This window comes from Mastigoproctus giganteus, chromosome 7, assembly GCF_048544385.1.
Source record: "Mastigoproctus giganteus isolate SK-2022 chromosome 7, ASM4854438v1, whole genome shotgun sequence".
Classification (NCBI taxonomy): domain Eukaryota; kingdom Metazoa; phylum Arthropoda; class Arachnida; order Uropygi; family Thelyphonidae; genus Mastigoproctus; species Mastigoproctus giganteus.
Window position 1 is genome coordinate 38,265,999 of NC_143581.1, and position 14,048 is coordinate 38,280,046.

Here is a 14,048-nt window from a genome sequence, read left to right on the forward strand (position 1 = left end):
TAAACCCATATCATTACGTTTGTTGTTAAATACAGTCCAAAAGCAATTGAAGATCTATATGTTCTGCAAATATAACACTATTGTCAGTGTATCATATGTTGTTTATCAGCTGACCTTTTCCACAATGCATTTTGGAAAATAACTTCAGAATAGATGTTAAATAGCATGGGCGAGAGAATACAGCCTTGCCTTACCCCTCTTTTTATACTGATCCTGTCAATTTCACCCTCTTCGACACTTACAGTGGCTGTTTGATTCCACTAGATTTTTGATGAGTCTGATGTCTAGTCCAATAAGATCTACAGAGGGTTGATTCAGCCTTTTCATAACGATTTTGACAGTCCTTTAACACTACGAAATTCCATGCTGCCACCAGTTGTGTTCTAAATGTTTTCCCTGCTCATAGACTATCACATGGCATCGCAATTTCCATTGAAGTAAAGCACACTGCAAAACTGCCAAGTCGATCTTGTCGCATTCCTGCTGGCAGACTTTCCACAAACCTTCAAGAGTTCTGGGGCAGTGGTTTCAGAGAGCTCTTTTCAAAATTCTGAATGCCAAAAATCGATGGGTGTGGTGTCAGGTGATTTAACAGGAAACGGGATCGAACGAAAATATCTGCCGCCGCTTCCATTCTCCACAAAAAAGCGTGGGTGGAATGTGATGCGTGGCTGGACGCCTTATCCTGGTGCACTCAGACCTTTTCAGCATCAGAACCATACAATGTGGATACTTCATGTTCCAATGGCTGTAGAACTTCAGTCTGGTAATACACTGAGTTGACTTTCACATTTTTAGCGACTCTACGCAACTCAAATTTGCCGTTATAACAAAAACCAGCTACAACCATAAAACCTCGGCCAAAACTTTCCTTGCACTGATGCGCCCATGTTGGAAAGGCCTTGTCACCCTGTGGAAAGTAATAAATTGCCTGAATTTTGTTGCAATCAGAGAGGTATACCCATGCTTTGTCCAATGTTGCTACGAATTTCCACCTTTCAGCTGCCAGATATTTTTCATAGAGTTTTCAAGCATTGACCCGCCACTCTGCAATGTGCCTTGCTCTGAGGTGGTGTATGCGGGCTTCTCCAGTTGCAAATTTTTGTTGATTATGCAACAAACTGTTGACTGGGAGGTTCCCACACGCGGCGCTATAGCTCTTTGGGTTTTTGGATTTTCACCGACAATGAGTGACTGCACTTTTCATACTACCTCTTTAGTTCAACTTGGAGCAAATTGCAGTTTCTTCGGTGTTTTCCGCCCATTTGCAGCAGCTTTGCCGAATTTTCCTTTGCCATTCAAAACCTCATGGATACCAAACCTTGATACACTAAAATTTTTCAACTTGCACCTATCAATAATTTTCGCATAACTGTACCCTTCTTCGGAAAGTGCAGTTATGTAACCTTCCAACCATGGGTCCAATTTCTGAGGCATGTCGACATTAAAACAACTTCCACAACTGATGAACCTGTTCATAAGGTTTGGGACTGCGCCTGCGCAAAAAAAAAAAAAAAAAAAATTTACATTGCTGCTGTATGTCACAAGCAGGATTAATGTCAAAATCATTATCAAAAGGCTGAATCAATCCTCCATAGCCTTTTAAGTATTTCTATAAGCTTTACAGGTTGTACCCGATCAAAAGCCTTTTCAAAGTCTATGAGCAGATTAATACTGTCTTCTGGTGTTCTCTACATTTCTGTAACAACACATTTTTAACTAGGAGAGCTTCTCTTGTGCTTAGTCCACTTTAGAATCCAAATTGGGTGTCAGAGATTACTGATTCACATTTTTTTTTTGTAAATCCTGCTGCTTTGGATTATCCATAGCAGCAGCTTCAACATGTGGCTCATCAGACTAATAAGATGAAAATTATTGCATGAGGTGATGTTGTTGTTCTTTGGAAGAGAGTTGAACAAGGACTTCACACAGCTACCCACAGGAGATGTGTTTAGAATAATGTTCCATTTAGATATATTTTATTGAACATTTTAGTTAGATCTTTCAGATTTTCTTCATCTAGAAGTTTCACTATTTCAATTGGGATTTGATCTGGACCAACTGCCTTGCCAGGCTTTGTCACTCCCAGAGCATATTTTACTTCAGACTGTAGAATTTCAAGGCCTTCCTCCATAGGTATTTCAACATTTACATCCTGTCTGGCATCATCAAAAAAGCATCTTGATGTAAGTTTCCCACCTCTTCTTTCTGTCATCACCTCTCAAAACTAATTGATTCTGGGCATTCTTTATTGTGTATGGCATCCTTCTGTTTATTCTTTTAGCTTCTTATGTAAATGGAAATTATCATGCCTTTGTTCTAATTCTGCTATCTCTGTTGATTTTTCTAGAATTCACTCTTCTTTTGCTTCCTTAATTTTCCTCCATCATTTTTTTGATCTACTGGTATTTAGTAGATCAAAAAAAATGGAGGAAAATTAAGGAAGCAAAAGAAGAGTGAATTCTAGAAAAATCAACAGAGATAGCAGAATGAGCACCATTTTTGAACTTCCTTCTTTCATCAATTAGGGTTTAGGATCTCTTCTGTCATCCACTGCTTTTTTGCAGGTTGTTTTTCATCACTTAGAATTTCTTTTCCAGTACTGATAACGATCTTACCAAACTCCTTCCATTCTTCATTTACATCTTCATCTTAATGATGGTTGCTACAAGATTAACTTTGAATATTTTTTTCCAAGGACACCATGACTCATACAAGAACAGCTGTAGGCAATTCAGATGTAAGCCCAAATCAGAGGTAATTCATTGCTTGTACAGCCTGTGGCATGTATTCCTAGTTACTCTTACAGCTAATCAGGAAGAATAAAACTGAGGACTTATCAGGACTCAAGGATCTAGCAATCCACCAGGATTATAGCCAAACTGTCTATGTAATTATAAATGCATGCACCACGCATGCACAGTAAGCTATAAAATGGTAGTTTGTTTTAAATCTACATGCCAAACATAATCAAACACCTCAGAAATATCAAGAACAACTTCTTGAATTTCTTTACGCTTTTCTATTGAATTTACCCAAAGATTGGAAAGTTTCAGCACTTATCTCAACGCTGCAGAACTTATTTCAACTCATTATTAAGAGTAACAGGCAGTACACTCTTCAAGGTAGTGTAAGAGTTGAGATAAGTGCAGTGATATGATAACTGGGACTAAATTATCTTTGTTTAGATTAAGTTACTGCCTGTTGGGACCTTTGTCCCAACAGGCAGTAACTTAATCTAAACAAAGATAATTTAAACAAAAAAAGGCCATAATGCACACACTTACTAATCAGAATTTACTAAATTAATGACTAAATGTAAGAATAAAAGTAGCCACTAAGCAAATACTACCACCAACCCCCATACATTCTGACAATAACAATTGCCCAAATTTAAATTTGGTAATTTTGGCTAATATAATAGTAATACTGATTTGAAATTAGTATTAAAGCTTAATAAAGTGCCTGAAAATAAATTTCTTATACCAATAATTGTAAATGCATTACCACAGCTGTATAATAATAAGACCAAAGGAAAATAAAAAAAAGCTGAAACTGTTCTGATGTATGAATGTTAAATACAGGATTAAAATGTATTTTTCACATTTGCAATAAAATATATATACAGTGATTGCATAACATTTAATTATAACAATATCATTAGGAATCACTAAAAGTATCTATCACAGCTAAATTCAAAAACTTCAACTTCATCTCTCACGCACACACATATATATCAAAGAATAAACTTACCTTTCTGAGCAACAGCATTTGTTTTTGAGGTAATGACCAATGAGCTTTCCCTGAATTCAATTCCCATTGCAAAGCTTTAAAAAAAAAAAATAACACAAGCATATATAAAAAACATACACATACTCAAATTAGAAGTGATGTATCTGTTAATTCAAGGTCATACCACTCACTGGCCAAAAAATCAGAAACATTAATTCGGTATATCCAGTAGGGCCACTGTCAGCCCATTATACACTGTGGAATGCATTCCAATAAGTGCCTGAGGGAGACAGCTCCATATCTGACCACTATTCCATCAGGATATTTGTCAGCTGCTATATGGTAGAAAGCTGCAAAGCAAAACTATCCTTTCCAACATATCCAAGACATTCTCAACTAGATTCAGAGGTGGAGAATTAGGCAGGGAGGGTACATGTTAAAAATCTTGAGAATTTTCCTCAAACCATTCAGATACAATTTTTGCATGGCAGGTAGTTGCACCGTATCTTGAAAGAATCCATCATCATCTTTATAAAAATGAAGCAATGCAGGATGAAGCTGGTCAAACACCACAGAAAGATATTCATTGTAAGTAATACGACCTTCTAAGAGTAAGAACAGACCCAGTCCATACCAACTGGACATATCCCATACCATGATACCACCATCAAAGCCACCCCGAGTAGTGGATGAGATAGTCTGGATGCATGACTTCATTGAGATCCTTGCCACACTTTTTCCCTATCATTTGGTGCAAAAAAGTGTAAATTGAGATTAGTTATATCACATGATCTTTTTCCACTGTTCCACAGTCCAGTAAATCTTTAATTTTTTACAGAAAGTGACTTTCAGATAGGCACACAACAGCCAAAACACAGCTTCTGACATCCCACAACATAGGTCAGTTGTAAATGGGTCTTTCTTTGTCTAAAAGAATTTTTCATTCATTCGCTGCAACCTTCTATTCTGATGAACGATTCACTTTAAATTCCTGTTATCTCATTCTTGGAGTAGTGACTTTTTTCTAAATTTCTTTCTTTTGAAGTTGCAGTCTCCCTTTGTCTTCCACTCATTGTATACATCTGAGATAGTTGCTTTTGGCACACTGGCGATTCTTTTCTTTGCAACCGAAGTAAGGAGCGTACTGAACTCGAATTACAACTTGGTATGTTACGAGAAGAATTTGAGTCACTGAAAAAAACGAGTGCTTGCCCTAGAAATGAATGTAACTGGGAGCTCGACAGGGATTCAAATATCTCCTGACCTGTCAAATGATGCACCCCAGATTTGGGACTCGGAAAAGTATAGTCAAGTGCAGACTGCTCTGGTCAAAGGTGATCTAGTTTTACTGGGTGACTATTGTCAGGGAAATGGGTAACATTTTTGCAATAAAGACAGGTGGTCCAGAACAAGAGTGTGTTTGCCAAGAGCTAGAATTGATAATGTTACCAACAGATTTTCAGATTTTAAGGGAGATAAAGAGAGAATTATTATTCATGGGGATTAATGATTTTAAGTGTACACAACCTGACCATCGGTTGGGGAAATATAGGGCTATGCTGAAAAACTGCTGAAAGTTAGGTCACAATGTGTATGTGACTGCAGTTCTGTTCAGACAGAATAGGAGGGACTATATGCTAAAAGCCTTGTGGGTTAACTCAAGACTTGAAGGAATCTGCAAGGTTCTAGGTGGGAAATTTTTATCAGCAGGGCCCACGTCTGTAGACAGTAGGAATCTATTCTGTACAGATGGTATTCATTTGAACAAAGGTGCTGCAAGGATTTTAGCAAGTATCATTGAAGATATCTTAAGGGTTCAGATAAACTGCTACTTGAGGGGAGGGAGATGAGTAATTTAGATTCATGTTTATCTGATGATAAGGATGAAAGTAATGCTTCTGCTCACCTCATGAATTATTATTTGTTTCCACAAGAGCTGATGTTGATAAGATGTTCTGAAGGTAGCAATGTTTTAAATGAGGGAAAGATAAAGCTTGGGATACAAATGTGAATAACTTCAAGGGTTGTGTCAGGGTAGTAAACTATAGCAGATTACTTAGTCTCAACTGTGTGAACAGTAATGTCAGGAGTGTTGTCAATAAAATAGCTGAATTTGAACTCCTGGTTAGAACAACTAATGCTGATATAATAGGGCTAACATAAATGTGGTGTCACCCAGAAATTGGTGATGACAAGTTCCACTACAGTATGTACAATGTATTTAGGAAATATAGAAGAGGTCGAGGGGTCTTGCCTCTTATCAAAAGCAGCTTGAGCCGAAAAGAGCTTTTGCTGAATCTGAAGTTACGTCTGCCATTATAGACTATGTGCTGTGAGTTAGCCAGAAGCAAAGGAACAATGAGAGTGAGAGTAATCTACAGACCAAAAGATTCTGAAGAATATGATGAAAGTCATTATATGCAGATTGAATGGACAAGCATAAATGTCTTATTATGGGTGACCTTGATCAGCCCCAAAATTGATTGGAATAAGTTGGAGAGAAACTCTCGATAGGGAGAAACTTTTAAATAAACTAGATCATTATTTGTACCAGTATATTAGAGAAAGTACTAGTAAATCATTACTAACGATTCAGATGCCATCATAGGTCATAAAGTACAGAAACCATTGTCAGGAAGTGATCATGAAATTGTCAACTGGAAGGTGAAGAAAGGTATTGCAATAGTTAACGGTAAAGGAACAAGTTTTAACTTCAGAGGAGGAGACGAACATTTAAGGCGCTATATGGCATCTGTGAACTGGGCAGATTGCAAAGGGATGGCAAATACATTTGAATTATAGAATACAGTCGAGCTTGGTTATAACGAGCACAGAAATGATTTTAATCTAGGCGTTCCATGCAATCGCTCACTGTTATAACAAGCGTACTACACGGATATACCGAACAAATTGTGCTAATTATTTAATTGCTCGGGGTCGAAAAAACCCAATCCTTGGAATAGACAAAAATGAAAAGGGCGACTTCTCTTGTAGGTCTCTTCCTCTTGTAGAATGATGTCCTCCTGGTTTCTTCGAAACCAGGAGGACATCATTCTACAAGAGGAAGAGACCTACAAAGCATTCACACTTTTTGCGCAAAATCTGTTCACAAGACAACGGAGCCTACCCTCCCCTTGAGTGGAAGTATTCCAAAAGTTCACAAATCCATGAATAGGACAATATCAATCACGAGCAACAGCCATCCCGCAATGGGCCAGATTAATGGAAACACAACTAAGACTGACTCAACTTGTTCAAAGACACCATAGAAGACCAGAAGAACCCCATCTTGCCCTGTTACGCACCTGGACTAAAGGACATCCAAGGTTGTCATATGACTCAACATACACTGTTTCTCTCTTGAACGGTGCTTTCTTTCCTTCCCATGGGGAGAGGGGGCTTTGCTCCCACTCCTTCCCTTCCCCAAATCTCTTCCCTCTGGTGGAGCACGGGCCTGATCCACTGCAATCGCGGGTCCATCCTCTCTATCGGCCCCTTACTTCCTTTTCTTCCCTCCAGTCTTCACACACCCCCTTTACTGTTGACTTTTACAGCATTTTCAGCCCTATGCGTCCAAATTTAACTACATCAAAATTTCCTGCCCGACCCATTTAGGCATATAGAAAATATTATTTCAGTGTATAGCCTCTCGCAAGCATCTAAATTATTCTAATAAATGCTAATAACAACCGTGAACAGCATTTTTTTTTTTTTTTAGGTTCTAGCCACTGAAATCCCAGGAAAGTAGGTGGCAGGACCCGCCAGAGTACTATATAGGTAACACCCAGCCGGCCTCCCCGTGGCGAGGTATGGTAACGTCGGGTCCCATTAGGGGCCCGGCAGCTAACAGGCCGGATGAACAATGGCACAACATGCTAAATACCACGACCCATATACTTTTAAATCCCTGGCTTGTCCGATACAGTTTACATATGCGGAGATGGGAGAAATCCCAGGAGCTGATAGACCCAAATATAATTTAATTTAATTAAAACCTTTGGGTTGCCTGGAGTTAATAACTGTCCTTGAACATCACCAGATTCAAAATTTGTCCAACATTAAGCTAGTGTTGTGCCTCTCAATGCGACATCAATTTTACAACCAATGGACATAGGTGTAATCAAGAGTTTGAAACAATTTTATAAAAGATTTCTAGTTCTACATCTGATCAGTCAAAGAGAACAGAAACTTACGTACAAAGTCTATATCGATATTAGATGTTATAAATTTATTGAATGATGTGTGGAACAATGTTACTTTGACTTGAATCGAAATAGCTATCGAATTCCGTCAAAAAATCGAAATTAAATTCAAATGAAATTTCAGTTGTAGATGAAGAAGATGGAAACGAAGAAAACAACTTACAATTATCCGAATGGTTGCAATGTAATAACATTGTAGGTTTTAATACAGATAACATCGATGAATTTGTACGAGTCAATGACAACGTCTTAACTAGTAGTCTTCCTACAGAGTGACATTGTAGATGCTGTGCTCAACAAAGATGATAACGACAATGATTGTGATGATGATATGATGACAACTGAAAGTGAATCAAAACCAGTGCCGACAATCTCAAGGGGAAATGGACACTTTATTCAATTTTTCTGAAGGAACTGAGGCAAGTAATGAGACTTTTAACATGTTGAGTGTTTTAAGTGGAAAACTTAAGAAATATCAAAGTGAATCTTTAAAACAAACATCAATTTTAATATTCATAAATAAAGACTAATTGAAATAGTGTTTTTAATTACAGAGAAATAAATTGTGTTTACTATTAAGTGTATGGTTTTAAAATTACAGACAAATAAATTGTGTTTAATATTAAGCATCTTGTAGTGTATACAAGCATATTAATACAAATAATATGTAGGTATATACTTATATTATTATTTTTTGTCTAATATTTCATTTCTTTTGTTTTTTGAATCTATATCTTTTTATCAAGTTATTGAGAATTTTAAAAAATAGGAGGTAGATTTCATTCATCACTGATATAAATTGTTCATTGTTCAACGGCTCCAGGGGTTCCCCCATCTCCGTTATCACTGATATAGCAAGTAACGGTTATAACGAGGTACAAGTTTGCAGATGATACAAAGGTTGGCAGGATTGTTAACGACTAAAGAGAGTATGCTACTGCAACAGGATCTAGAAAAGTTAGGCAGATGGGCTGAGAAGTGGTAACTGAAGTTTTTAACTTTGACAAATACAAAATACTGCCTATGGGTAGCAGTAACCCAAGAGAAATGTACCAACTGTATGGTACTACATTCAGGGAACTGGAGGACCAATACAGTATTTATTAGTGCAGACAGGCTGCCAGAGCAGGTCTTGGAGCGTTGTCAATGATATATAGGAATTTTGATAGCAGAGACAAGGAGGTGATCATCCCCTTGTACTTGGGGATGTTGGCTGTTGTTTGTTTGTTTGGTTTTCAGGAGCATTAGCAACTAAGGCCATATTACTCCGGGATATGCGGTGGTCATTCCCTGACCTTTCCACATCCTCTGTATTTGGTGGTGACGGACTCGAACTGCGGTCTAATCAAGAAGCGTCTGCTACGCACTGCTGCTCCTTCCCACCTGGCTATGGAGGCGGCCCCTTGTATAAGGCATTGGTCATGCCACACCTTGAATATTGTGTACAGGTCTGGAGGCCTCATTTTAGGAAGGATGTAGAGTCGCTAGAACGAGTACAGAGAAGGGCAACAAGATTGGTGAGAGGAACAAAGGGGTGCTGTTACCAAGAAAGGTCTAAGTTCTGAAAGTTGCAGCATCTGGAAACTAGGCACCTGCAAAGTGATCTGATTGAGGTGTATAAAGCCTTGAATGGTTTGAACAGGCTAAATGCTTCTGAGATTCTTCCACTTGCTCAGATTACAAATCTCAGTGGCCAAAAATTCAAATTGAGCAAAGACAGTTGCAGAATAGATGTGTGGAGGTTTGCCTTTAGCCAGTGGATAGTCAATTGTTGGAAGAGAGACTGTCTTCTGTTGTTGTGGAAGTTGATTGCTTAAATAAATTTAAGGTTGAACTAGACAAACATTCGGAGTAACCAGATAGGTGAAATGGGAAGGGTTTTTTTTTTTTTTTTGGGTGATGCTGTTTAAGTTTGCTTTCCTGCATCATATGCCTCAACTAATGCTAATGAGAAAGCATTAGCAAAAAGAACAAAGAATGGGTATGAGGAATTTTTCATGTACAGGTGAACCCTGCTTAACGCTGATAATTCGTTCCATAAAAACAGTGCTAAGTGAATCCGTGCTAAGCGAACGCTGCATTCCCATAAGGTAACATATGTATTTGTGAGTTGCGGTCGGTGCCATAGGATATTTCCTAATCAATAATAAACAGTAGTGAAAAGATACACAAATGTCGGTCAAAACATTTAATGTTCAAATATTTGTACATATAAAATATTCTGCATTACATACGTATATAATTATGTGGTAGCTACTTACATATCAAAATTTAACTTAAAATTCCAATTAAAATCATGAATTTAATTGATCTAAATTGAATTAATTTAATTAATGAATTAAATCATGAAAAATGTGTCGATTTTGGGTTGAACTTTGGCCCTCTCCCAAATAAACTAAAAGGGGTATTAATTTTAAATCCCCCGCAACGTTACCACCCTACAATAAAGTCAACCGATCCTTCGCCACTTTGAAACCTAGCATGTTTTTTTTTCTTCTTTCAATATGAAACTTCTTTTAGGCATTCGTTTCCACAAAAGTGAATTTATTTAAAAACTTGTTGAGAAATATAACACATAATATCCCTCTTCTATAATTTTAACAAGTTCTTTTTTGAAAGTTTCGGCTCCTTCTCCCTGGATTTTAAATCTATTCAAAAAGTCCTTACTAGTTTTGAATGGTTCCAGAGTTTTTTTTTTTTTTTTTTTTTTTTTTAAGGTGAGTTTTCATCAGATCATCATATTGGCTAATCTCTCTTCTTCTTTTTTTTTTTTAATAATATTTAACTTAGCTGAATTCTGCATTGGATATTATCTTCAATAAAATTAGTTAAAGTCTTTCCATTTCAATCCTAATAGCCGGCCTAGCCCTAGTTGCTTGCAGTGGAACAGCTATCTTTCCCACAGCCTAAATTAATTCTTTATTTTTTTTTATAATTGTTCTTACACTTAAACTTGCAAGTCCTAAATTATGGCACACATCCACTTGTCTTTAATCAGAATCGATTTGCTTCAAAGCGTCTAATTTAATTTTCAAATTCAGTCTTTTTCTTACATTTACGGTCTTCATACTGCGCTCAGACGTTGCTTTTTCATTCTTATCGGCCAACTCTTCGAAAATGTAACTGCGTTGGTTGCATCAATTACGATACAATGTTCAAGTCCTTGAGGTTGTCACAGACATTCTCTCAGATATGCCAGACAAGCTGTACTTGCTACCTGGGAGTCTAAAACACTGATGGAACTGATATTCGGGTGACACTCAAGTCAAGTGGACCCAATTTCGGCGAAGTCCGGACGGTCTGTGACAGCCGAATCCTCTGCTTGCACCTTCACGCTGGTGGGACTGTTAATAATCCTGGGTATAACCTCCATGCACAAGTACATGGTGAGTGACCACCCAGGTGTGAACCAACGTAAGCAGAGGTCGAGGTGTGGCACCCACACCACATGGAGGAACGCCGCCCCTCTACGTTACCAGGCAGTACTAGGTGGTAGATGACTCTCATCAACTGATGCAATACCACCACTTTGCTTATTGGAGGCTTGAAGTGGTGGAACCCATGTTTAGTCTCTAGAACTAAGTTCCGGTCAACCCTTCCCTATCTCTTCCATCATGCAGCATGATTGATGACTTTTGAGGTTATGATGAACGTCATGGCGAGATCCAATATTCCTTACATTTCGAGGGTACAGCTCTAAAACGGTGTTCGCAGGCCGGCCACTAGTTAGTACACTAGACCGAACCTATTGGTAACTCTCTAGGAGGCTTCCAGATCAGCTAGTGTATAATCTTGCTTCCTCTCCTCTGCCAGATAGTGACTGGAGGGAGTCCGAGTAGCGTGTATGCGGGGAGCATTGTCGAGGCCACGTTATGTCAGGCATCTGGGTATATTCTTACAATGTGTACGGCATATCCAAAAATTTCATTACTTCATACAGCATGTCCCACCCACCTTTTCTTACTATTGAATACACTATGAATTGTCAAACTAATAGAGCAAGCTTATCTGCGAAAAGATCTAAACCTCCCAAGCACTTCCTAATTCATTTCACAAATATACATGGTCTCAATTCTAATCTTAACGATGTCCATTTCCACTTGCAGTCTGCCAAACCCCATGTACTTTTTCTGACAGAATCTCAGTTATCGGTTGATTCAACTACTGCTTATCTCAGATGCCCAAATTATTTGCTGTATGATTCCTTTCACCTCAAAGGTGGTACTTGTGCATATGTCCATTCTGATATTCCCTGTCAGAGACTTGGTAATTTGGAATCTCCTCTCTTTGATCTTCTCTGGCTTAAAATCTCTCTACCTTATTGTGTGAAATTCATCTGTTGTCTCTACCGTTCTCCCAACTCCACTAATCATTTGGAGCTCTTTGACTTCCTCTCTTTGCAACTTAACTTTCTCCAGCCCAACTTTCCTAACAGTGAGGTAATTTTCCTTGGTGATTTTAATGTTCACAACTCCAGCTGGCTTCCGTTTTCTAGTCACACTGACGCAGCAGGTCAAGATGCTGAGGCTTTTGCAATTATTAATGACCTAGCACAGATTGTTCATTTACCTACAAGAATACCGGACAATCCTAATCATACAGCCAATACGCTTGATCTTTTTCTCACAAACAACCCTTCTAAGTAAACAGTCAAAGTGAGAGGTCCTTTAGGCACTTCAGATCACAACTTGGTGATTGTCTCTTCTCCAATGGAACCTTTATCTCGTGGCTATTCCCAACCTCGTGTTGTTTGGCATTACAAGAATGCAAAATGGGATGACCTGTTACAAAACTGTTTCAAAACTTCTGATGTCAACGTTTGCTCAGATCGTGTAAGGGAAATTATTCTTGCAGGAATGGAATCCTTTATACCACACTCCACTTTAAAATCTTGTCCTTTATCTAAACCTTGGTTTTCCAATAAATGTGCTAAGGCTGTTCGAGAGAAGAATGTTGCATATCGTAATTGGCTTGTTTCTAATTCTTCAGTTTCATTTTCTGCCTACAACAATTGTAAAGCAGTTATTAATCAGTCCAAATTAGAGTTTCAACAGGCTAAGAGTAGAAAACTTGCTTCTTACCCTAATGGTAGCCGAGCATTCTGATCTCTTGCCAAAGCTATTGGCCGCAACTTTTGCCCATCGCTGCTCCCACCTCTGTCCAAACCAGATGGCTCTGTTGTCACTTCAGCCAAGAATAAAGCTGACCTGCTAGCATCCCATTTTTCTTCCAGCTCATGTATTAATGATCTTGGTAAAACACCTCCCACCATTCCCAATATGCTCCATTCAATGACTTCTGTGGTCTTCTGTCAAAAGAATATCAGAAGGATTTTGATAAATCTTGATGCTAAGAAAGCTCCAGGTCCTGATGGTATTTCTGCACTTGTTCTCAAAACCTGTGCTCCTGAACTTACTCCTATTCTTTGCCGCCTTTTTTTTTCACTTTCTTATTCCAAAGGTGTTTTTCCTTCTGCTTGGAAATTTGCTCATATCCAGCCAGTTCCTAAAAAGGGTGACAAATCCCTCCCATCCAATTATCATCCCATTGCAATTACTTCTACTCTTTCTAAAGTAATGGAGAAATCAATTAACCGCCAACTCTTAAACTACCTAGAAACCTCCCGTCTGATCAACAATCGCCAGTATGGATTCCGTCAGTGTCGATCCACTGGTGATATTCTGGCTTATGTTACCCATTTATTGACTAATTCAATGGAAAGGTTCGGTGAAACACAAGTAGTTGCTCTTGACATCTCAAAGGCTTTTGATCGTGTTTGGCATAAAGGTCTTCTAAACAAGCTTCCATCTTATGGTTTGCCAACTGTTTTTAGTAATTGGTTATTCAGTTTTCTCTCTGATCGCTCACTGAGGGTGATGGTAGATGGCTTTCTGTCTTCTAACTTCTTCACTAATGCCTGTGTCCCCCAAGGTTCAGTTCTTTCCCCCACTCTTTTCCTCTTGTATATTAATGACCTTCTACCATTGATTAGAAATCCTATCCATAATTTTGCCGATGATAGCACATTGCATTCCACTTTCCATTTTGAGAAACCTTGTCCTGCTCAATCAGCTTCAACTTCTCAAAAATCTGCTACCAATTCCTTAAATGCCA

General features: G+C 38.3%; 1 protein-coding gene across 1 annotated transcript in view; it reads right to left on the bottom strand.

Annotated features, from left to right (window-relative positions):
* The window catches only part of dre4 (SPT16 homolog, facilitates chromatin remodeling subunit dre4), a 292,696-nt gene that overhangs the window by 147,258 nt on the left and 131,390 nt on the right, over window positions 1-14,048 (bottom strand). The window contains exon 9 of the mRNA XM_090377621.1: window positions 3,754-3,827. Coding sequence (XP_090233747.1) covers window positions 3,754-3,827 — 74 coding nt within the window. The remainder of the gene's footprint in view (window positions 1-3,753; window positions 3,828-14,048) is intronic.